The sequence below is a fragment of the Mauremys reevesii genome, linkage group 8 (assembly GCF_016161935.1).
Source record: "Mauremys reevesii isolate NIE-2019 linkage group 8, ASM1616193v1, whole genome shotgun sequence".
Classification (NCBI taxonomy): Eukaryota; Metazoa; Chordata; order Testudines; family Geoemydidae; genus Mauremys; species Mauremys reevesii.
In genome coordinates, this window is record NC_052630.1 from 91,061,446 (window position 1) to 91,084,742 (window position 23,297).

Sequence of the window (23,297 nt, forward strand, 5' to 3'; positions counted from 1 at the left end):
TTCTAGTTGGTTACTGATAATAATGTGGACTGTAGCAAGCTATGCGACAAACAGCTTGGTACATAAGAACATAAGAAAGGCCGTACCGGGTCAGACCAAAGGTCCATCTAGCCCAGTATCTGTCTACCGACAGTGGCCAATACCAGGTGCCCCTGAGGGAGTGAACCTAACAGGCAATGATCAAATGATCTCTCTCCTGCCATCCATCTCCATCCTCTGACGAACAGAGGCTAGGGACACCATTCTTACCCATCCTGGCTAATAGCCATTTATGGACTTAGCCATCATGAATTTATCCAGTCCCCTTTTAAACATTGTTATAGTCCTAGCCTTCACAACCTCCTCAGGTAAGAAGTTCCACAAGTTGACTGTGCGCTGCATGAAGAAGAACTTCCTTTTATTTGTTTTAAACCTGCTGCCTATTAATTTCATTTGGTGACCCCTAGTTCTTGTATTAAAGAGTAAAGAGTTCTCTAAAGGCTATTCTGTAAAATTCAGCTTCTTATTTCTCAAAAATACACATCTTGTTTTTTCTTAAATAGCTTATAAAATAAGGCAACTTGAGGAGACATGGCTTTACGAGGTAAATCACACCCCCTGTTAATTAGGTACTGTAAGTATTAAAGATCAAGTCAAACAAATTTACAGTAATCCCAGTTTAGAAAAGACACCAGTACACCTACCTTCATGACTCAACACATGAAAATAGGAACAAAGGAAACGGAGGAAGAGATTTCATACACCTTAAAGGTGTTTGTTCACAACAATTCATTCACATGTAATATTGTCAATCCAGGAATATTTCCTCCCACAAATTAAAAAAAGAATCACTAGTAGTTCAAAATGTTTCAGATCACTGCAGCTGTAGCTGTAAACTGGAAATTAATGTCTACAGAGGACAAAAAAAAAATACAGTAAAGCTTTCCCATTCCATTAGCTGTAACCAGAAACTAAAAATCTGAACAGAGAAAAAAGCCTATATAAAAATCGAGACACCTCTAGAAAAATGCAGTGTTTTTATTCAGTGCTTGGAAAGGTTTCTGGCAAGAAGCTGAGCAGTGTTTTTAGATTAGCTGCATGCTTAACTGAACTTAACCTCAAGCACAAGACTAGTCTGAGCATAAAGTAACAGAGACAAGGTGGCAGATGAAGCATTATCTTTTAGTGGACCAACTTTCAATAAAAGACATTACCTCCCCCACCTTGTCTCTCTAATCTCCTGAGACCAACACAGCTACAATAACAAATGCGTACAGAAAGTAACAGTCAGTTTTGCCTGACTATCAAGGAATGTACAAGAATAAACAATTTGCTTTTGGATTCACAAAGTGCTTAAATACCACCAATTGGTTGCCACTCTTGCCATCCAATACATGTGCATAACTCTCACAGATGTCAATGAGAATTGTGTCTGTGTAAGACCTGAAAGACCAGACCCTAAAGTGTTCCATTATTATGTGAAAAAGTAATCCCTTGCTAAGGGTATTTCTCCCCAGAATGGCCCCTGTATACTGAGAAAAGAAAGAACCTCAGTTATAGGGCAGAATAGATACAATGAACTTTTTCCAGAGAAATTACAAAAAAGAAGAGACACATTAGAATAAATCTTTGGGACAAACTAATACGCTATGCCCATCTCTTGTAGTGTTAAAGTTATAAACAACTGAAGCACAAACTAGTGCAACTCATTTCTCATGGACAAACTTAGGCCTACTCAGTTTCCTGGTCTATTGGTTGGCATATATCATACCACTTAGTGAAAACTAGATCATATAGCAGCATTTTTTTTTGGGGAGGACAGCACAAGTATATATTTAACCCCCAGAATTTTTTCTTTTTCTATGTTTATTAATACTGGAAATGTTGTCTTCACATTTGAGCTTTTCAGTGTAAATATTTTTCACGTTACTCACCGATTCCCCATGGGGTAAAAGTCTGCATGTGGGGTTTTTATTTCTCAGAGACAAGGAAAAGGGTGTTGTGGAGCGATCGAGCAGTACGTTGCATATGTACATGGATTTGGGAGTAGGTCGGAGGGAACCATGACACATTAGAGAGACTTGACAAAGAGTATAGAGGGGTAGCCGTGTTTGTCGCTTTTTACAGATGCAGACTAAGAGTCCCGTGGCACCTTGTAGACTAACAGACGTGTTGGAACATAAGCTTTCTTGGGTGAATACCCACTTCGTCAGACGCATGTGACGTTTGAGAAACTGACGAAGTGGGTATTCACCCATGAAAGCTTATGCTCCAATACGTCTGTTAGTCTACAAGGTGCCACGGGACTCTGTCGCTTTTGACAAAGAGTATCTCTAAGTCTGCATCATTGATTAGGGTTCCTGGATCACATCAGCAATACTTTATAGCATGAAAACTAAAATTTATTCCAGCAGACTTCACCTTTTACAGAAAGTTCTTTTCCACCCTGACGCTGGCTGTAACTGCATTTCCAGAACTCCAGTAAACCCAAGAAGTTGTTCTAGACATTGTACTATCCTCTAACTGGGCACAGCACCAATACGGCACAGAGAAACAAACTGAACAACCATATTAAATTCTTGATCCTCTACATAAGATGGTTAATCAGCTTCTTTGGAACTGACAGGCCGGATCTTGCTGGAAACCAGAGTGTAAACATAAGGCCAGATTTTGTTGGTCTCTGTCCCAGAAAATGAGTGTAGGACACCTCTGCTCCTGAAAAATATAGTTAAGATTAGAAATCAGTATAATGGATTGAAAATTCTGGAACACATTAGGACTATGCAGTGTCTATGAGCCTTTGCCTTCACATGCAAAGGAGCATAACCAACAAAAATGAATGTAGCTCTCAAATAACCATTCTAGATTGCAGGTCAAGTTTCGGGTCAAATTTTTGGTAAGCGCTGTGTAATTGCCAGTAGAAACAAAAAGCCGATCATGCTTAATGTTCATCTAATCTACTCACTGATTCTTCACGACTTAGGGTATGTCTACATTGAGCTGGGAATTACATGTGCTACCAATAGCAGTGTGGCTGCAGCGGGAAGGGTGGCAGTTTGGGCTACCTGCCCAAGGATGTACCTAGGATCTGGGACGGGGTGTGCTACATTTTATAGACAAGAGACTTATCCAGTCTGTCCCTCTGCAGTGCAGCTTTGCTCATTGCAGTGTATTTCCTAGCTCATTACAATGGATGTGTCATCAGAAGAACAACTGCAAGGTAAAAGCCTTAGTCTCAGACTTAACACAGCGCTTCACTTTACATGTTTTACAAGCTTCAGTGGGACTACTCACACGCTTAAGGTCCTGGGTGACTTAGGGCGTCAGTCCCTTGTACTTCATGTCCCTTTCATTCCATATGACTATTTCAACTTTTAAAATGTTACCGAATGCTGCATTGCTTTCAAACGTTCAGTCTCAATCACTAGATCATTAGCACAGAGCTGAAAGCAAGGCATGGCAACTACTACAAACCATGCCCCAAAATAATCACAGCATAGGCAAGAACACGACCACGTTCTCTTAAGAGCCACTCCTACAAATATTTAAACATATGAATAATCTTACTCGTGTGATTAGCCCTATTACATCAGGCTCCACATGTTTACTGGTACAGAACAATAAAATGAAAAAAAATTACAGGGAAGGAAGCTGTAGCTGGTGAGTCACATTCAAAATTTTAATGGGGTAAGTTCTTCCAAACTTCTTGAGACTTTTTTTAGTACGCCGTACACCAATGTGTGGTTTGCTAGTGCACATATAAATATGGAGGGTTGAGATAGTCCTTTCCACTTTCCCCCGTTGTTCATGAGATAAAACTGCATCTGAAGGCAGCTGGTGTGCTGAGAACACTGCCTAGCACGCTGACACCATACCCATCTGTTGTCTCTCGTCTTATACTTCGATTGTAAGCTCTTTGGGGCAAGGGACCATCTTTGTGGTGTTTGTACAGCCCCTAGCACAAAGGCGTCCCGGCCCATGACTGGGGCTCCAAGGCACTACAACAATACAAATAATTCAGGAGTCTGTTTTAACTCTTAAAGAAAGCGGTTGTGGTCTTTGTGCCTGGAACAGGCTGCCAGTAAGTAACTAACCTCCATTTATCTGGAGTCTTAAAACTGATTTTCTGCTACACTTTTATGCACAGGTTTGGTTTGGTTGTGTCTCTAAGCTTTTCTCTTTCTCACTGTCTAGTGCTTTGAGAGGCTCTACCTAAAGAAGTTAAAAGAATCACAAATGTTAATTTTAAAATCTTCCAGCTTCAATCAAACACACAGCATCCTTAAGAGACAGGTGGGGATCTTTCCATTTTACAGATGGCTCCATCTCTGTGCTCCAATCAACAGATCACAATTCCTCTCATAAACATCTGCTTACAGATACACGGCTATTTCAATCATGCGATTCCACCAGCACAATCTAAAGCTAACAGCTGAGGTGATCACAAGAAAAAAATAATAATAAAGGGGGGGAAGCTAGACAGAAAACTCCTTTAAAAAAAATCTAGATTAAAAACCATGCATACAATTCTATTCTCTTAGAGACATGTGTACTCATTTGTATTCTTTATCATTTAGGCTGCACCCAAAACCTGTTAGCCACTTTCTAAACACAACACTATGTGCACTGAAAAGAGTCAACTGTTCTTACGCAGCAGATTAAGCATAACAGAGAAATGGTGACTCTCCCTATAATTAAATTTAGCCTCATCCCCTGAGCTGAACCCAAGGAAGGCTCTGCTTTGGGCTGAAAAGAAAGAGGAGAGAGAGCACAGAATCTAGCTAACCAGTGGCAGCAGAGGAGAAAGAAAGGCAAAGGAATCACATCTCACTGCCTAAGGTCTGGGCTACTGTAGGGCTTGAAACAGGCCTTGGCATAAGGTACAGCAGCCCTGGGGTGTGTTCTAATTTAAGGCAGCTTCACCAGGGCTGCTCTGCAGCCCAGAATCCCCATAGCAGCGAGCACAACAGGTACATCATTTCTGCTCCCGTCCTCACCCCTACACTGCTCCTGCCCTGGGAGAGTTCTTTGGCCCACTGCAGCTCTTTATGCTTGCCATATGCCACTCAAGTGGGGCCCTGAATCCAGCCCCAAAAGGTATAGCATATGGCTGATGATTACGGCCAGACAAAAATCTTAACACATACGCAATTTTACTTGGGAGAGGCCACCTCAAGATATCCCTGAGCAAGCCAAAAACAGACTTGTGGAGATGAAAACTTAGCACTTATTTTTACAGGCACGGTCTGTATTACTTGTGTGCATTCAAACTCACTTATATAATTCTATTACTGGCTTTGCAGCATCTTTGTATTTTCTTAGCCTAGCAGCAACAGCATCAGGTTTATCATCTTCCCGTTGGATTAATGGTTCACCCGTGATGTCATCGATCCCCTGTGTACAAGACAAACAATACATCATGAAGACTGTGCCAGATTAAACCAGTGCCACACAGTGAGCCATGGGGGTTACATGGGTGTAACGGAGAATTTGGCCAGCTATAAAGAACTTGCATTCATGTAAGATGATATCACTGAGACACTTTACTTACTACAATATATATAGCAGATAAAAATCTGAGGAAAAGGGATAATTAACATTGATCTATGACACTAGTACCAGTTACTGTAAAACACCTTGTATTTTCCCTTGATAACAATGGCATCTGTGTGCTAGCTTGCATAACTCCCAGGATAATCACTTGTGCTGTGACTGCACAATAAAACACTGTGGTATTCTGGACCACAGTAATTATAGTAGGACATTTTCTTACACCGTGATTAACATAAATCTTATTTTCCTAAATAAATCTTGTCTGATTGGAAACAGCCTTGCACACAATCTTTCAGCTGTCCTCTTAAGGCCCCCGAGCATAAAAAACCTAACTAGTTTTCTAAAACTCATCTAGCAAGAAGATTTCAACTCCCATGCATTCAGTACTTATTAGAGTAGAATAGGATTTCTCCCCCTAGTATTTTTAAAAAGACTAATAAGCCGTTCTTGAGCAGAGACATCTTCACTGATATAGAAGTAGATTTAAATTTTCTCCAGCTAAATTGGTCTTTAATGTGGTAAATGCTCTTACATGTACATGAGGTGGGTTGAACTCCATATTATACACTCTTCCACTAGCTGGGTGAATCCAACGAGCGCTTAGACGATCTTTTAGCGTCTCGAATGGGATGTTTAAACTGATCACTAGATCCAGTTCACAGATTCTGTCAAGTGCTTCAGCTTGCACCAGTGTCCTAGGAAAACCTGAATGGGAGGTGGGGGGAGGGGGGGGAAAGAGAGAGAGAAAAAAAAACACACCACATGAATTAATAAAGGATACTAAGATTTATTAGATAGTGAAGAACAGTTTCACAATATCAGCGCCGGTGTTGACAAAACACCAGTTCTCTGTTACAACAAAAGCAATAAGTATCCAAGCCTTTGAACAGATGTACACTTAAAACAAACTAACACAAACAAGAATTTACACTCCATGCCTTAGTCCACTTCGTTGCATGCACGGTAACTGTTAATTGTTGAATACAAGTCGATACAAAGTATGTTCACTTTTAAAGCTTCATATGACCACCCAGCGTACCCAAGTTCTTAACTGCTGACTTGACTGACTACCTGCAAATAGCTCTGAAGTACAATAATTAGAATGCTGGGACTCAGATCGGGGATCAATTCTCAGCACTGCATCAGTGACATCTCGGCCAAGTCTCCTAATCTCTGTGCCACCAGATTCCCTGGTACTAAACACAATCTTGGACTTGTAGTAATTTTCCACTGACAGGAGTGGGGAGGTCAAGTTTGGGAAACGGAAGGCTTCCTGCCTTTAAGGCTGGGAGGGGAGGCATTCCGGACTCTCCCCTCCATGGCCTACCCAGGAAGGACTGCTGAAAGAACCTGAAGGGACAAAAGAGACTAGAAAGGTAGGGAGTGAGTCCAGACTGAGACAGGGGTCCAGTCTGTAAGAAATAACTAGAACACTGAGCTACAGAAACTCTGCATCCTGCCTAATTCAACATTTAGTGTGAAAAATTACATTTTTGTAACCTGTTTCTTTAGTGAATCAAGCTTAGTTTGGGTGTTTCGTTTTATTTGCTCAGTCATCTGCTTTATCCTGTTTGCTACCCCTTTAACTACTTAATCTGCCTTTTTATAGTTAGTAAAATGTGTTTTGTTTATTATTAAACCCAGTTTCTGTAATTTCTAATGGGGGGGGGGAGGAAGAGTTGTGCATATCTTCCTCCACATTGAGAGAGGGGGCGAATTTATGAGCTTATGTTATATAGATTTCTGTACAGCGCAAGACAATATACCTTTGGGTCTGCACTCCAAGGGAGGTGGGCACCTGAGTGCTGGGGCAAGTCCCTTAAGCTGAGTCTTCCCAGAGCTGAGCTCAGTGTCTGTGTCTTTCTGCAGCGGGATGTGGCTCTGCCTGCGTGTGTTCTAGGGGAGGCTTAAGAGCCTGGCTCAGCAAGAGAGGTTAAAGGGGGCCCACACTGGCATCTCAGCACATCAGGTGGCATCTTGAAGGGGGCAACCTGTCACAGGTATGATGGCAACAGATTGTGCTAAACTGTATGTGTTAAGAGAGAAGTTCCACAGGCAGCAATTATCTGCTTAGCCGTGTGATGCTGTGATTAGAGATGGGTCCAAATTGCATTGTTAAGACCTAGAGCTGATATTTTCCAAGTTTTAGGGGCAGTCAGATCTACGGTTTTGAGTCAGACCACTCTAGCTGGGATTATACATGTATAAGCTCTTCCAAGACCTGCCACTCCTGGAAGAATGCAGGATCAAGGGGTGAGCAAGATGCAGTTTAGGGCTGGTTGTGTTATAATTCCACCTTGATCGTAAGGGTGTATGAAATGTGCATAGCAACACATTCTGAGGCACATGTCATGTATTTTGTTGCAGTTCACATTTCCTAGAACTAAAAGCCACAGAGAAAAAAAAAAAAGTCTTCCTAGCTTCTAGTGTATTGCTTGTTAGTGTAGATGCATTCTTCCATCTACAGAAGTGACACCGTCATAGGAAGATACAAAATCCAAAAGCACGTGTAAACATGCAGGGGTTTGGGGGTCGGGAAGAGGTGCGGGGGCAAAGGGGAGAGTCCCTGTAGCAGCCGAGTTCTATAAAAAACAGTTCACTTGATAGCATATGTAACGTATTGGTGGCAAGTACAGATATGGGATTTAATACAACAGTTAAGGATATACTGCTAATTCACTCTCCCTCGAAGCAGATTGTAAATTCCATCCTGTGATGAGTACTGGAAGCTGACCGGAGCCAGCATTCTGATCACTTGGGCATCAGTCAGGTCCCCTAGAGGAGGCTGTTTGGGGATGTGCAAGCTAACAGGCTGATCAGGCTGAATGAGACCATTAGTCCATCAGCTGAGGGTTGTAAGGAGACACAGGAAGGAGTTACTGGGGGGAAAAGAGGACCTGGGCTAGATGAGCCCAGAGATCTCAGCTAAGGGAGGTCTCTGTTCCTCTCTGGTCCAGTGAGAAAGAGCTAAAAGGTAGAGAAGCACTGTAAATACTTTGCTGCATGAGACTGTATTGGTGTTGGTGATAGCAGTGTAAATAAATCACACACATTTGCCACTTACTAGACAGCCTGCGAGGTGTCTGGGGATACGTCGACGCTGCAATTAGACACCTGTGGCTGGCCCACGTCAGCTGACTTGGGCTAAGGGGTTGTTTAATTACAGGGTAAATGTTCGTGGTTGGGCTACAGCTCGAGCTCTGGGACCCCCTGGGCCAACCCTGAACATCTACCCTGCAATTAAACAACCCCGAGCCAGAGTCAGCTGACATGGACCAGTCACAGGAGTGTAACAGTAGCACAGACATACCCCGGGGTATCAGAAAACAGGGATGGAGCATGCCCCCGTTACACACCCTTGTAACTTCCTATGGGTTAGTAAGTAATATAGGATTTAGTACAGAGGTGCTGTGCAAAGCATGCATTATACACAGTAAACTGCTTTTTCTATATGACTCACCAACTCCTACAGTGATTCTCACCCAAACTACTGAGTAAATTTGCCACCATCATTCTGAAGGGGGAAAAAAAGGAAGAGATTCTCCAAGCACTAACAGGTGTATGAGTGTGAGACTTTGCCTAGAGCAAGATGGAATGGATGATAGTGTGGCTGTGGGAAAAACAAGGCTGGAATTATGAAATGAATCTTTAACTGAAAAACAAATCCAGGAAGCATGTTGAGAAGCCATCAGATCCCATACTTCAGGGTTTAATTAAGTGTTTAAAATATACATGCTGCTTAGTTTTGCACAAGGGGAGTGGAGGATACTGTAGTGAGATGGTTTCTGCAGCCATCACCAACTCCCTGAAATCCCTACTCCCATCCCATATTCTTACAAAAGATACCCTGCCCCCTCCTTTGTGATATCAGACACCAACAGTGAGAAAACATTTTGGAAGGGCAGATGGGGCTTCTCAAGCAGTTTAGGATGAGCAGCATGGGGTGCCATATTTTGCTTTGAATAATCAAGTGTCCAGTATAATGGTATCTAGCGAGGGCAAACTGTGTATAATGCAAAATTACCTCCAATGTTGGTGTCAATAAGCCCAGTCATTCCAGGCCAGGCTTTCATCCACCTGCTCACAGAGGGACAATTTCTTATTGTTTTCTCCAACCTCAGTACCACCACAAAAGCTTATGCTCAAATTAATTTGTTAGTCTCTAAGGTGCCACAAATACTCCTGTTCTTCTCACTGCCCCATGGCACAGCAAGAGTCTAAGTACCTCCAAAAAAAATCCCAAAAACAGTTATGTACCGTGCACCAGCAGTTACCAAGCACTGGATGATTTGAGATTATAACCTCCACTATTCCCGACATTTACAGAGAGGTCAGCCAGGGACACCTGAACCTGGATGCATCACATCTAGAAGCCTTCCCACATGTACAAGAAGTCAGCTGCTCCTCATCTTGCGTCTCTGCCAGTAACCCAAAGGAATACTCTGTATCCCTCCCTGCTCACGCTCAGAGGGAATTCTCTAGCGCTATCCCTCCCAGCCAGAGGGAATGCTAAAGCCTGATACTCTCACCACCCAGCAGTAATGATATGCTCCAGTAAAAACCAATTATAAATATCTATCTCCCTGGACACCTCAGATCTGCAACAAATTTGCACAGCTACATGTCATGCTGGAGTTTGCATTCTCCAGGTACAGAGTGACATTTACTCCAGTCAGTTTTTATTGACTAAACACACACACAAAATAGTGCACCTTTACTACAATTCACTTTGTTTGGAGAACGGCTCCCGGCACCTGCTCCAACGCCACCTATTTTTTCTGCTTTGTAGAGCACATTTTCATCGCTAGCGCCTTTCTTTTTGTGAGAGGCAGAGAGACAGGGACTGGGCACGTTAAATCCCAGGGCCAAGGTCATTCAGACCTTAAGGGCTGTTTTGCAGCATCAGAACCAATGGAAAAACAGTCCAAAAGAAAGTCTGGTTTTGTGATTTGCTCCAGGATGGCATTTTGAGCCTAATTAAGGTGACCAGATGTCCCAATTTTATAGGGACAGTTCCAATTTTTGGGTCTTTTTCTTATATAGGCTCTATTACCCCCAACCCCTGTCCCGATTTGCTGTCTGGTCATCCTAAGCCTAAGAGTCAAGTCAGCTGTTTGGTCCATCACAACAGCACAGACTAGGGAAGCCAAAACGTTGCATTGTGGCAAAGTGGTGAAAGTCAGAAGCCCAGAAGTACCCTAGGCTACACCAAAATAAATATTGTGTGCACACCCTTACTGTCCACACCTGTATTTAAAGCCAGGAGCTGCGACGATTCTAGAACCCCAGTACGACAGATTACCTAGAGTACAGTGACCTTATGGTACAGGGCAAGAAGAGTCCACTCCCTAAAATGCACTTGTGCCAAGGACAGGCACGAAAGGGAGGGAAGCAAGGATCTCAGCCCTGCTGCTTGAACACCTTTGTGATGTCATAGGCTGAGCTGCCTCAGTTATATCAATTCATCTATATGTTTAAGCCCTTTAATTCTTCTCATTATTTTGCCTCCACTAGTTCCTGTGGCGAGGGGTTCCACAGGCGAGCTATATGCTGCGCAGTGTACTGCAGTCTTCGTAAAGCTTACTGCCTGAATTCCATCATTCAGGAGGAGTCTCCCTGTGAGCACAATACTCAGACCAGTGGCATGACTGCTCTTGGTCCCCACCTCCCTGGAAAGCTATAGTGGTAGTTATTTTAAAACCCCAGGGAGACCTGTGCACTTGGCAATGTATTTACTCCCTGCAGGGAACAGCGGACTCTTTAAATGCTCTCTTTTCTGACTTGTGCAAGTGGGTGACACCCAGGTAGGTAGTGTGTGTGAGTTAATGGAGGAAGTGAAAAAGCAACAAAGGCAGAAAGCAGAGAAAAGGAAGAAGGAGAGAATGGGAACATAGGGATTTTGTTAAGGGGCCTCAAGACTTTCTAGCATCCCCCACGCCAGAGGCAACATGGGATACTGGAGACATACATCCCCCATTCTTTCCAGCCTGGACCTGGCAATAGGACAGTTTTGTACCTCCGTTTGCAGCAGCGTTGCCTGATCTAGCCATCCAGGTATTCTTATGGATTTGATCACGCTCATATCTGTCCTCCAGTCACTTGTTTGCACCAGCAACCCAGCAGGATTTCAGTGCCTGGAGCATCAGCACCAGAATTTGAGATTGAAGTCAATCTCTCTGTGGTGCAGCTAATGCAAGCAGAGAAGGAGCACAAGAAAGGGAAGCAGCAGAGACAAGGTAGTAGCAGAGGAAAGACACTAAAGGCAGCTAGAAGAGACTCAGAAATATGCATTTTAAAAAGTTGAATTTATGTTTGTACGGCAGCCTTGTCTGGGTCCATAAATTCTCTAAGTGTCAATCAAAGCCACTGCAAGAGAAACAAGAGCCTGCAGTTCAGAGAATTGGTGTCCTTCATAAGGAAGCAAGATGATCATTTACACAAGTACCACAAACCATTCCAGTCACCTCATGGCAACACGGGCCAACACTGGCTGCTTTATTTGGAGAGACAAGAACGCATCAAAACCCAAAGAGTTCTGGCAATGCTTTATGTGCTTTTTCATGAACAGCAACATTTCAGTACAGAAGTGATAAACGTGCAATGCCCTTGTATTAATGAGGCGTAGGTCCGAGTTCTAGTTTAATAATGGCCAAATTCTGGGATTCCCAGATTAACCATTCACGCCTTCTGGTAGTTCCTTATACCCACCAGAAAAGGTCGTCCAAGGAATGCTCTGAACAGAGTTCAGTTCTAGCGTGGGCCCCAATCTCCAGCATATGCATTTATAAACAAACAGCTCATTAGAATGTAAATGAACAAGTGGTTGCTTATATCGTGCTCATTACCATGGTGTCTGAATGCCTCTCCATTAGCCAATTTTTACCTTTAAGTTAATTAGAGATGCTCAGAAATGTTTCTTCTACGTTTCATTGAAAGAAATGGAACTTTTGCAAAAAATGTTCATTTTACCCCCTCACATCCACTTACACTCAAGCCCACTGCTCTACTAGTACGTAAAATCAAATATTTAGTTCAACATATGAAAGACTAAATGCAAGCAACAGTGGAGACTAGGGGCACCACAGATTTTAAAACTACACTCACTCTGATAAAACAATTCATATTTCAGGCCTGATATTTACAAAAGGCCTCTATCTGGGCTCCAATTTTGTCACATTTAGACATCCTGCTACTTGAATGCTCCCACAATTGATTCTGGATGTAAAATTGGGGGCTGAATTATTTGCAGGAACAAAAATTCATCTTCACAACCAAGATGGCTATAAAAAAAACAAAGCTAATTGTGTTCAAAGTGTTTTTAAGGCTTCTGATTAGCATACACGATGCATGGTTGATACTTCACGTCTCCGAACAAGAAACAACAACTGATTTATCTTGGCTTGCGTCCAGTCACTCCCATGCACCAGTTGCTTCATGTCATGATTTGGAACGGCAGCATGAGAGAGATTGTCTGCTGCATAAAGCTGGTCTAAGTCAAGGTTTCTGACATACCTTCCCAGGGGAGACTGGCCCGACATATGCGCACTGCTCCTCACAGGAGTGGAAAGGAGGAGGAACAAGCTAGGGGCTTGTACATCTTCCCTTCACCCCTCCCCTCTTACTCTGCACAGAGGGTCACCAGCAGTGACTTCTCTCTCCCCATGAGCTAAGAGAACTGACACTGAGCCCCTCAAGGTTCACAGAATTTCTGGTGGCCACAGCCCATAGTTTGAAAACTGCTGATACCGGGCAACAGAGACCTGACTGTTAAGGACACAAAGAACCCACAGGGGAGGAGAGAGCGGCAAGGCGAATGGTGACTGCAGACATGCTCGGTAGCAGTTTGCTCTACGACGCATTATACTAGGCCCTGTTCCATACTGTACGACTACCATGATGGTGATGTAAAACCCCTTCCATCAGAGTGACAGTATGTTGAGTGGAGCTTCTGACCTCTTGCTTAAATTAAGAAAGTCCTTCCTCAGTACCTGTGATCTCTTGCAAGTAGGATCGGAGTTTCATTTTCAGAAGCATGAGTTTTTAAGAGGAGACCAGCTCTGAACAGCTCTGTCCTTAAAAGCACTCAGAAGCGTTTTTGCTTTCTCCTTCACCCCTCCCTAGCTGCTAAAAATATTGAAAAGCTGTGCTTGGTTTTATTTGTTTTTCCAGTGAAATCGTTCCTGGGAGAGTAATGTCTTATTCAAAGAAATAGGCTTCAAGGAAGCTGAAGTGGACTAGGATTTTCAATCCACAATGAGCTACCAGAGCCAAGGGAAACAAGATTATCGCAATTTACTTACCATCAAGTAGCCAATGCTGAGACTGCTTTTTCTCCAGCTCCATCATCATGACACTGGTGATGACATGATCCGGTACCAAAAGGCCTCGCTCTAAATACTGCTTTGCCAAGACACCAACTTCTATTAAAGAAACAAAACATGGGTTTTTTTGTTTTGTTTTTAATTGAAAAACACCACACACCACATCTTAAAATTTCTCCTTGATAACACTAATCCAGAAACCCCTCCCTAGCCTCCTTTTTGTTCATTAGCTTTGTTGGGAACACTTCCTTGTTATTGGTGTCCAGGGACATTTAACAGTGCTGTGGGAAAACCTAATTTGCCAGCTGTGAAGTTGTAGGCTAGGGAATAAAAGAGTGAGGCTGCCTTGAGGCGCAAAAGCGGCCAGGAAAATGCCAAGTGATTGTTGGCAGCCTTTTCTTCAATTGATTGGGTGAAAGGATACTGTATAGATTCTTGATTAGGGACAGCAGAACACAGAAGTGCATTTGTTCTAATTTTTGCAATGCTGGATGTATATGCAGAATTTTAAGAGGGACACTCTGCCAACATTGACCCCAAAAACTTAAATATTACATATTTATTTTATTTTACAAATGACTCCCTCCCTGAAAGAGTTTTTTTCTGAAGGAAGAGTACCCTTCCCACTGCATCTGCAGCATATATTATTGTAAGAACCAGAAAACAAAAATGGCCATAAGTTAAATGATTCTGTTGAGTCATGAAGGCTCAGTGAAATCAGACTAATAAGCCAAAAATAAGACTAATATTTTTAAAACTCTGTTTTAATGTTATGTTATTATTAACACAGGTAGCGATATTTAAAAGTTACTGTTAAACATTTATATTGTGGTGGTGCTTCGGCTAACCAGATCAGGGCCCTATTGTTCTAGGCGCTGTGCAAGTAGACTATGAATTTAAACCTTTTTCTATAGACACAAGTTTATGCATAACCATCGCAATCCCTCAGAGAATGGATTTTCAACAGAGTACTACAGGGATGATAGCAGAGGCTCCCATGAGTGTGAAAAATAATTAGAGTACTGGAACACTGCACAGACATTCTGAACAGTGCTGGTAATTTTAGTAGGGTTAAACCTGTCTGAGAGTTTCTCTACTCCTATTCTCTCCCCCCCCACCCCCAAAAAAATTAAGGGTTAAAGTGGTATAAAAATGTGCACCATCCCTTACATAGGACTTCAGAGACAGGAATTCTCACGAAGTCTGCACACAAAACACTAACAAAGTTAAACACGGTTCATCAAAAACCTGAACCCACGCTTGAGCTTTTGCACAAAGCATTTTGTTATTGTTACTGAATACAGAACATTGCTTTCTAGCCAAGTTTTTCTAGAGCAAGAGCTTGAACTTGGAATGTGTATTTCTTCTCTGTTTGAATATATACACACCCAGGAATGAATAATTTTAAATACTTTTGCAAACTTACTGTTATACGCTTCAGAAATCTCAAGAATTGGCTTAATTTTTTTAAAATCCAGTGCTCATTTTCAAAGTCCGTTGTTGTACCAGCGCAAAACTCAATGCAGTTAGGATAATTAAATCTTAAAACAGTCTTGCAATAGCCAAAGTCACTCAAACAGCCATCACCTATATATAATTAGATCTATAACAAGAACTTATTACTGTTGTCATTGCAAATTTGAGTACAACATTTTCTGCTTCAGTAGAGAATGCTGTTTTTTCAACTAAGTATCAAAGCCTCATAGGAATGTCAGACTCAGATGGAATAGAGGGTGGTTAAGGCACCAGAGTGGGACCCCAAAATGTTTAAGTTTAACTCTAGCTCTGCTACAGACTTCCTGTGCAGCCTTGGCCTAGTCACCTAATTTCTCTGATTCAGTTCCCCATGTGAATAATATCCCTTAAGTCACAGGGTGCTAGCAGTTATACAATATTAAGAACTGTAAAAAGTATCACTTCTTGTAACAAGAATTTCACAGTTAGAATAAAAGTGCATCTCCTTCTAACCCATATTTCATGGGCTTGAACTGCCTAAGCAACAGTTGCCACCTTAAGCTAACATTTTCTGGAACGTCTACCAACTTTTGATAGACTTACTCACTTGTAAATTTTCCAGTGAGACAAGTGCGTACAATAACCATGCTCAAAGGTCCTTAACTAGTTTTTTTTAAATGGTGTGAAGTACACGAGAGGTGGAAAGCTATCCCTTGACTTCAGTACTAGTGTAACTATCACAATTCAAGTGTTCCTTTTAAAGGAGGTGCCCTTACCAGCCTGGAGTTGCAACACTCTGTCCCTGCAGGAGTTTGGAACTATGACGTTTTTACCTTTTACTGGGTAGGAGAATGCGTATACCAGACAGTTCTCTGTCACGGACGGGCTGCAGAATTAATTCATCTGCAAACAGCTGCCTCTGAAAACCACAAATCATCTCCACCAGATTCCACCAACCCAGGAACAGAGGTTCTCCAGAAACTTCATTTTCCTAATTGTGGCAAAATACTATGCCCCAAAACCAACTACACATGAGCTCAAACACAGATTGAATCTTACTGAGAATTAAGTGCCATCATCTCAAGAGCTCCATATTTTTTAAATCCTATTCACTTAGAGAGCTTAAAACCTGACTTATTTAAAACAGACAGAGTAATCTCTCAATGAGCAACACATTTCATCTTATGATCTGAAACAGGGCACAGGTTAAAGATTTTTAACCAGAGAATACAATACTCAATCTATTTTTATCATTTACTTTGGGTAGCATACACAGGCTTGGGTGGATGAAGACACATTTGGCTAATTCAAATGTATTTAATGCTGTCCAGTAAGACCTCCACTGGGAACTATGTCCTGCACTTGCAGGGGAATGGGCTCATTATGGAGAAGGTTGCTCTCATCGACTGCTGGAACAAACCGATGTGCTGCAGTCAGTCCATCTATAAATCTCCCAACAGTGCTAGGACTAGAATTCTGCTCCTTCCGTTCCATTTACACAGGACTCAGAACTAATGGGGGGACAGAGAAGAGGGAGACAGAGAATGACACTTGTTTAGCTGATGGTTGTAGCAGCAGCAAGTCCTGTATCCTATCTTTCAGCCAACCTCTAGAGGGCAGTCTCACATTCACACTCGCCCCCCACAGCACCAAGGTATGAATGAAGTGCTTCACCACTGTTTCCTTCCGTCTTTTTACCAAGTCTCTTCATCTTTTAGTCTTCTGTAGCTTTTACGAAAAAAAGTTTATTCACATGAACAGAATGTGTTTTCCCCTTAACTAGCTGAAGCATTATTGAAAACCTAAAACACTAAGTCTGGTACACAGAGTAAAGCAATTCACTCATTTTGCCTCAATATTCTTACCCCCAAAGGATAGCAGCGTGTTTTCGAGGTTACACATTAAAAATGGGCATTCCCCCTGTTTATTAGTCAGAGGGAAGTTTCTTATCAATTGGCCTGTGACTAATAATTTATCAGATACCACTGTTTAAAAATCAGCTTTATGAAACAAATGAATGCCAGTTTAAAAAACAGAGAGTTTTTTTTCTTGGATTTCATTTATGCACAAATGGTGTATTTTTATCAGAGCTGTCAAAATATTTAAAAAAAAATCACATTTAACTGTAAGATTAAAAAAAGTTGCAATTAATCACAATTTTAATCGCACCGTTAAGGAATAAAAGAATACCAATTTAAATTTATTACAACATTTTGGATGTTCTACATTTTCAAATATATTGATTTCAATTACAATACAGAATACAAAGTGTACAGTGCTCATGTTATATTATTTTTTATTACAAATACCTGCACTGTAAAAAAGATAAAAATTTACCAATCGAAGCATGAAGAAGCATGTGAATGTTTAGCTCTCGCATGTAAATACCTTGCAACACCAGTGACATGCGAACGTCTGTTCTGACTTTCTGGTGACATTGTAAATAAGTGGGCAGCATTATCTCCCATAAATCTAAGCAAACTAGTTTGTCTTAACGATTGGTTGAATAATGAGTAGGCCTGAGTGGACTTGCAGGCTCTAAAGTTTTACCTTTTTTCCCCCACATAGCTGCACTCAGAAATAAAGCATAGTAATTCTACCTTTGTAAACTGCACTTTCATGATAAAGAGATTGCATCTCAGTACTTTGAATACGGTGAACTGGAAAATACGATTTCTTTAGTTTATTTTTACAATGCAAATGTTTGTAATAAAAAATAAATACGAAGTGAGCACTGAACACTTAATATTCTGTGTTGTAATAGAAAGCAATATATTTGAAAATGAAAAAAATCAAAAAGTATGTTATACATTTAAATTGGTATTCTATTAATGTTTAACAGTGTGATTAATCACTAGTTTTTTTAAAATCTAGTTTATTTGTTTTGAGTTAATTGCTTGAGTTAACTAGGATTAATTGACAGCCCTAATTTTAATTATTTTTTAAATTAACAAAGCAAGCAAGCCTCAAAAGCCCTCCAAAGAACAACTAGTTAATTAGGACCAATTGTAAGGTTAAAACCCAGACCAAGAAGAATCAGTGCACAGCTTTACAACCCCAGGGAGTAGGATAGGAAAGATGGCAACTCTGGGATCCCTACTTCCACCTTGATACAAGCTGGTTCCAGTGAACTCCCCACCCACTTATACAGAAGGGGGAGCACCACTCTGGCAGCAGCTGTCCTACCCACCTGTGCCAGCACAGCAAAGCAAGCAGACTTCACAGGTCCACATCAGGGTTCATAATTCGGCCCCTCAGGAGGAACCTTTAAAGAAATTCTAAAGCAATCAGCGTATCAGGGTTGGAAGGGACCTCAGGAAGTCATCAAGTCTAACCCTCTGCTCAAAGCAGGACCAATCCCCAGACAGATTTTTGCCCCAGATCCCTAAATGGCCCCCTCAAGGATTGAACTCACAACCCTGGGTTTAGCAGGCCAATACTCAAACCACTGAGCTATCCCTCCAGACAAGCCCACTAGTTCAACACCTTCAATGAAGAAAGTGGTCAGAAACTTTCCTTCAGGAATGCTAAAATCAAAGGTTGATCAAGGATTGCTAATGGGATCTTTCTATAAATAAAACTGTCATAAACAGATAGTTAAGCTCAGTAAACCTGGCAGACACCAGACCAGAGGACCAATAGGGGGACAAGATACTTTCAAATCTTGGTGGAGGGAGTTCTTTGTTTTGTGCTCTTTGTTTTGGGGGTTGTTCGTTCTCAGGACTGAGAGGGACCAGACATCAATCCAGGCTCTCCAAATCTTTCTGTATCAGTCTTATGTTTCAAACTTGTAAGTAGCACAGGCAAGGCGTGTTAGTCTTATGTTTGTTTTCTCAACCTGTAAATGCTTCTTTTTGCTGAAAGGATTTTTACCTCTGTTTGCTGTAACTTTGAACCTGAGGCTAGAGGGGGTTTTCTCTGGGCTATATAAATCTAAATACCCTGTAAAGTATTTTCCATCCTGATTTTACAGAGATGATTTTTACCTTTCTTTTTCTTTAATTAAAAGCTTTCTTTTTTAAGAACCTGATTGATTCTTCTTTGTTTTAAGATCCAGGGAATTGGGTCTGGACTCACCAGGAGTTGGTGGGGGAAAGGAGGGGGGAATGGTTAATTTCTCCTTGTGTTAAGATCCAAGGGGTTTGGATCTGTGTTCCCCAGGGAAGGTTTTGGGGGGGGACAGCAAGTGTGCAAGACACTGAATTCTGGCTGGTGGCAGCATTACCAGATCTAAGCTTGGAATTAAGCTTAGAAGGGTCCATGCAGGTCCCCACATCTATACCCTAAAGTTCAGAGTGGGGGAGGAAACCTTGACAAAAACAAAATAAGATTGGGCCCTAGAAATATCCTAGAACTGAGATTATTGCTGCGAAGGAACATTAAAAAGACTACATGGATGTCCAATTCCGGCATGTGAGAATGTAGTCTTTAAAGAAACACTGGGGTAGCTCATCGTAATTAATTAGTCTCTTAGAGTTGGTATGGCAACTTCCCACCTTTTCATGTTCTCTGTATGCATATACATCTTATTATTATATGTTCCATTCTATGCATCTGATGAAGTGGGCTGTAGCCCACGAAAGCTTATCCTCAAATAAATCTGTTAGTCTCTAAGGTGCCACAAGTACTCCTGTTCTTTTTTTGTAAGGCAAAAAGCTCACTCAGTGGACTGCAAAGATGAGCCGCTGGACTGAGATTAATGGGGTACTTCTTCTACACAGGAATTTAAAATAGCATGGGGAAGTCAGCTATTTGCCTGTTGTAGTAACAGGGTGAGCCTGTGTAAATACAGAGAGATGACCAGGAGTGACTTTTACAATTGAAGGCAATCCATTTCTGTACTGGAATGGTCACCAGCTGTAATGAATGCACATTGCCACCATTACTGCACTGTCGTTCACTTTTCTCCTGCTTCCAAGGTCTCTAAACACATCAGAGGGAAAAACCATGTCTTATGCAACCTGTGCATAGGCAACTTGTGGGCATGAACTTTTATCACACCCTTCTGAATGCACATTTTTTGTTACCTGTTCACATGGTCTGCACTAAGCCAAGGGCTTGGCAAGAATGCACTTGTTGCTAGGGAGAGACACTCCCAGATTCAAAGCACTGCAATTCCGAATATGAACTGGTGTTCATAACAATGTTTATTTACTTAACCACAAGGGGAAGTTTTCTATACAGATCCCCATTGACTTCAGTGGCAATCTGCCGCCACAGAAGCAGTTGCTGGACTGGGGTCTACGTCCATTTCTCAAAAATAGGCCAGGTCAGACATGCAAAACCTGTACATCCTTCACTCAACACTGAAGCCGTGGTCACATTCTTGTACCTGGAGCACATACAGGGACCTAGAAGACGCTGCAGATGATTCATAGTCTAGTGAAGTTCCGGAGGCCCCTTGTTAAAATTCCATCGCCACCATTACCTCTGTGAAGGGATGGTTAGGATGATTTCCTTGCCACTAATGGACTGCTCTTCCTCTCTGGACATTGCTAAGTCATCCCGACCAGATAGAGCTTATCCCTGGCATTCATAACATTCCTTCTGAAAAAGCAAAGGTTACCACCTTTGGAATGAACCCACATTGTGCTGGGTGCCAGGTATTTTATATAGACTTCTCTACCAAGTCTTCATCCCAGCCTCCTCTAAATTACGTCTATTGATTAGTCTCGCTCTAAAAAGCAGCACATTTTTCAGGAATGAAGTTTATACATTTTCAGGGAAGTTCACTTAAAATGAGGTTAATTTGCCAAGTAGTATTCTCTCCCTCCTAGGTCATGAGAAAGCATTTTTCTTTAAAGAGGAAAAATTAATATATTCCCATAGCAATCTTCAAAGTTAACCCAGGGAAAACTGTTGCAGTAACTGAACCTTCCCCTGACAGAGGTTGGGATGAATTACTGCTTGTCACAGAACAAACCTAATCCTGAAGTGCTAAGATCTCCTATGAGGTATTTATGGGATTCCCCCATCTCTGTAATATTTGTATTATTTGCATTACAGTAACACCTGAGACTGAGGCCCCACTGTGATAGGTGTTGTACAGATATATAGTAAGAGTAAGAGTTTATAAGCTAAGCAGACAATGACTGGAGAAATGGAACTTGATTACTCCATTTTACAGATGGGGAAAAATGGAAGCACAGTAATTAAGTGAGTTAGCCAAGATCACACAAGGAGTCTGTAGCAGAGCTAGGAACTGAATCCAGGTCTCCAGAGTCCCAGTCCAGTGCCTGAACCTTCTTCTCCTCCTCCTCCTCCTCCCCACCCCCAAGCCCCAATGACTTACAAAACCACAAAACTGATTAATACATCTGTAAGGAACTGGCTGGTCTGATCTCCAAAAGTCCCCAAACTCCACCTCCAAGGACAGATCCCTGGAAGGAGCCAGTAACTTCCTCTCCTTTTTCAGTTTAAATAGAGCTTTTCTAGGTTTATTACAGCATACAGAGCTCTGCTGACTGAAGCCACATGTGTAAATACAGCCCTTCGATACAATATATTGCCTGAAATGTCAGCTTTATACTCCCACTGAGAAAGTTTCAAAGTTAAATTTCTCATTTCAAACCACCGTCCCCATGCTCTGAATATCTAAAATGCAGATTATTATTTGTAATACTAGAGCATCAACAGATCAAGACCCCACTGTAACAGGTGATGTACGAACACAGAACAAAAAGATGATCCCTGCACGTATACTAAAAGATAATCATGTTCTAATAATAAGAATATAGCAGTAGGGATATATTATCAACCACCTGACTAGGACAGTGATAAGTGACTGTGAAATGCTCAGGGAGATTAGAGAGGCTATTAAAATAAAATACTCAACTTAAATGTATTCCCTAAATAAAAAACATAGTAAGAGAACTAAAAAAGTGCCACCGTGGATAAACAAAGTAAAAGAAGCAGTGAGAGGCCAAAAGGCATCCTTTAAAAAGTGGAAGTTAAATCCTAGTGAAGAAAATAGAAAGGAGCATAAACTCTGGCAATGAAGTATAAAAATATAACTAGGACGGCCAAAAAAGAATTTGAAGAACAGCTAGCCAAAGACTCAAAAAGCAATAGCAAAAAAACTTTAAGTACAAACAGGAAGCCTGCTAAACAATCAGTGGGGCCACTGGGCAATCGAAATGCTAAAGGAGCACACAAGGACAATAAGGGCATTGCGGAGAAACTAAATGAATTCTTTCCAAACTTGAGCCATTCTGTTTAGGTGACAAATCTGAGGAACTGACCTAGATTGAGGTGTCGGAACAAACTGATAAATTAAACAGCAATAAGTCACCAGGACCAGATGGTATTCGCCCAAGAGTTCTGAAGGAACTCAAATGTGAAATTGCAGAACTATTAACTGTAGTCTGTAACCTACCATTTAAATCAGCTTCTGTACCAAAAGACTGGAGGATAGCTAATGTGACGCAATTTTTTAAAAAGGGCTCCAGAGGTGATCCCAACAATTACAGGCTGATAAGCCTGACTTCAGTACCGGGCAAACTGGGCTGAAACTATAGTTAAGAACAAAATTGCCAGGCACATAGATGAACATAATTTGTTGGGGAAGAGTCAACATGGTTTTTGTAAAGGGAAATCATGCCTCACCAATCTACTAGAATTCTTTGAGGGGGTCAACAAGCATGTGGACAAGGGGGAATCTAGTGGATATAGTGTACTTAGATTTTCAGAAAGCCTTTGACAAGGTCCCTCACCAAAGGCACTTAAGCAAAGTGAGCTGTCATGGGATAAGAGGGAAGGTCCTCTCATGGATTGGTAACTGGTTAAAAGATAGGAAACAAAGGGTAGGAATAAATGGTCAGTTTTCAGAATGGAGAAAGGTAAATAGTGGTGTCTCCCAGGGGTCTGTACTGGGACCAGTCCCATTCAACATATTAATTAATGATCCGGAAAAGGAGGTAAACAGTGAGGTGGCAAAAATTGCAGATGATACAAAACTACTCAAGATAGTTAAGTTCCAGGCAGACTGCA

At 41.6% G+C, this 23,297-nt stretch overlaps 1 protein-coding gene across 3 annotated transcripts in view; it reads right to left on the minus strand.

The window, feature by feature from the left end:
• Window positions 1-2,363: 2,363 nt before the first annotated feature.
• The window catches only part of AK4 (adenylate kinase 4), a 35,734-nt gene continuing 14,800 nt past the window's right edge, over window positions 2,364-23,297 (minus strand). For all 3 annotated transcript variants that reach the window (XM_039483152.1, XM_039483151.1, XM_039483150.1), the window contains exons 3-6: window positions 13,833-13,952; window positions 6,065-6,237; window positions 5,255-5,373; window positions 2,364-2,694 (exon numbers count right to left, since the gene is read on the minus strand). In XM_039483152.1, the coding sequence (XP_039339086.1) occupies window positions 2,580-2,694; window positions 5,255-5,373; window positions 6,065-6,237; window positions 13,833-13,952 (527 nt within the window). In that variant the 3' untranslated portion in view covers window positions 2,364-2,579. The remainder of the gene's footprint in view (window positions 2,695-5,254; window positions 5,374-6,064; window positions 6,238-13,832; window positions 13,953-23,297) is intronic.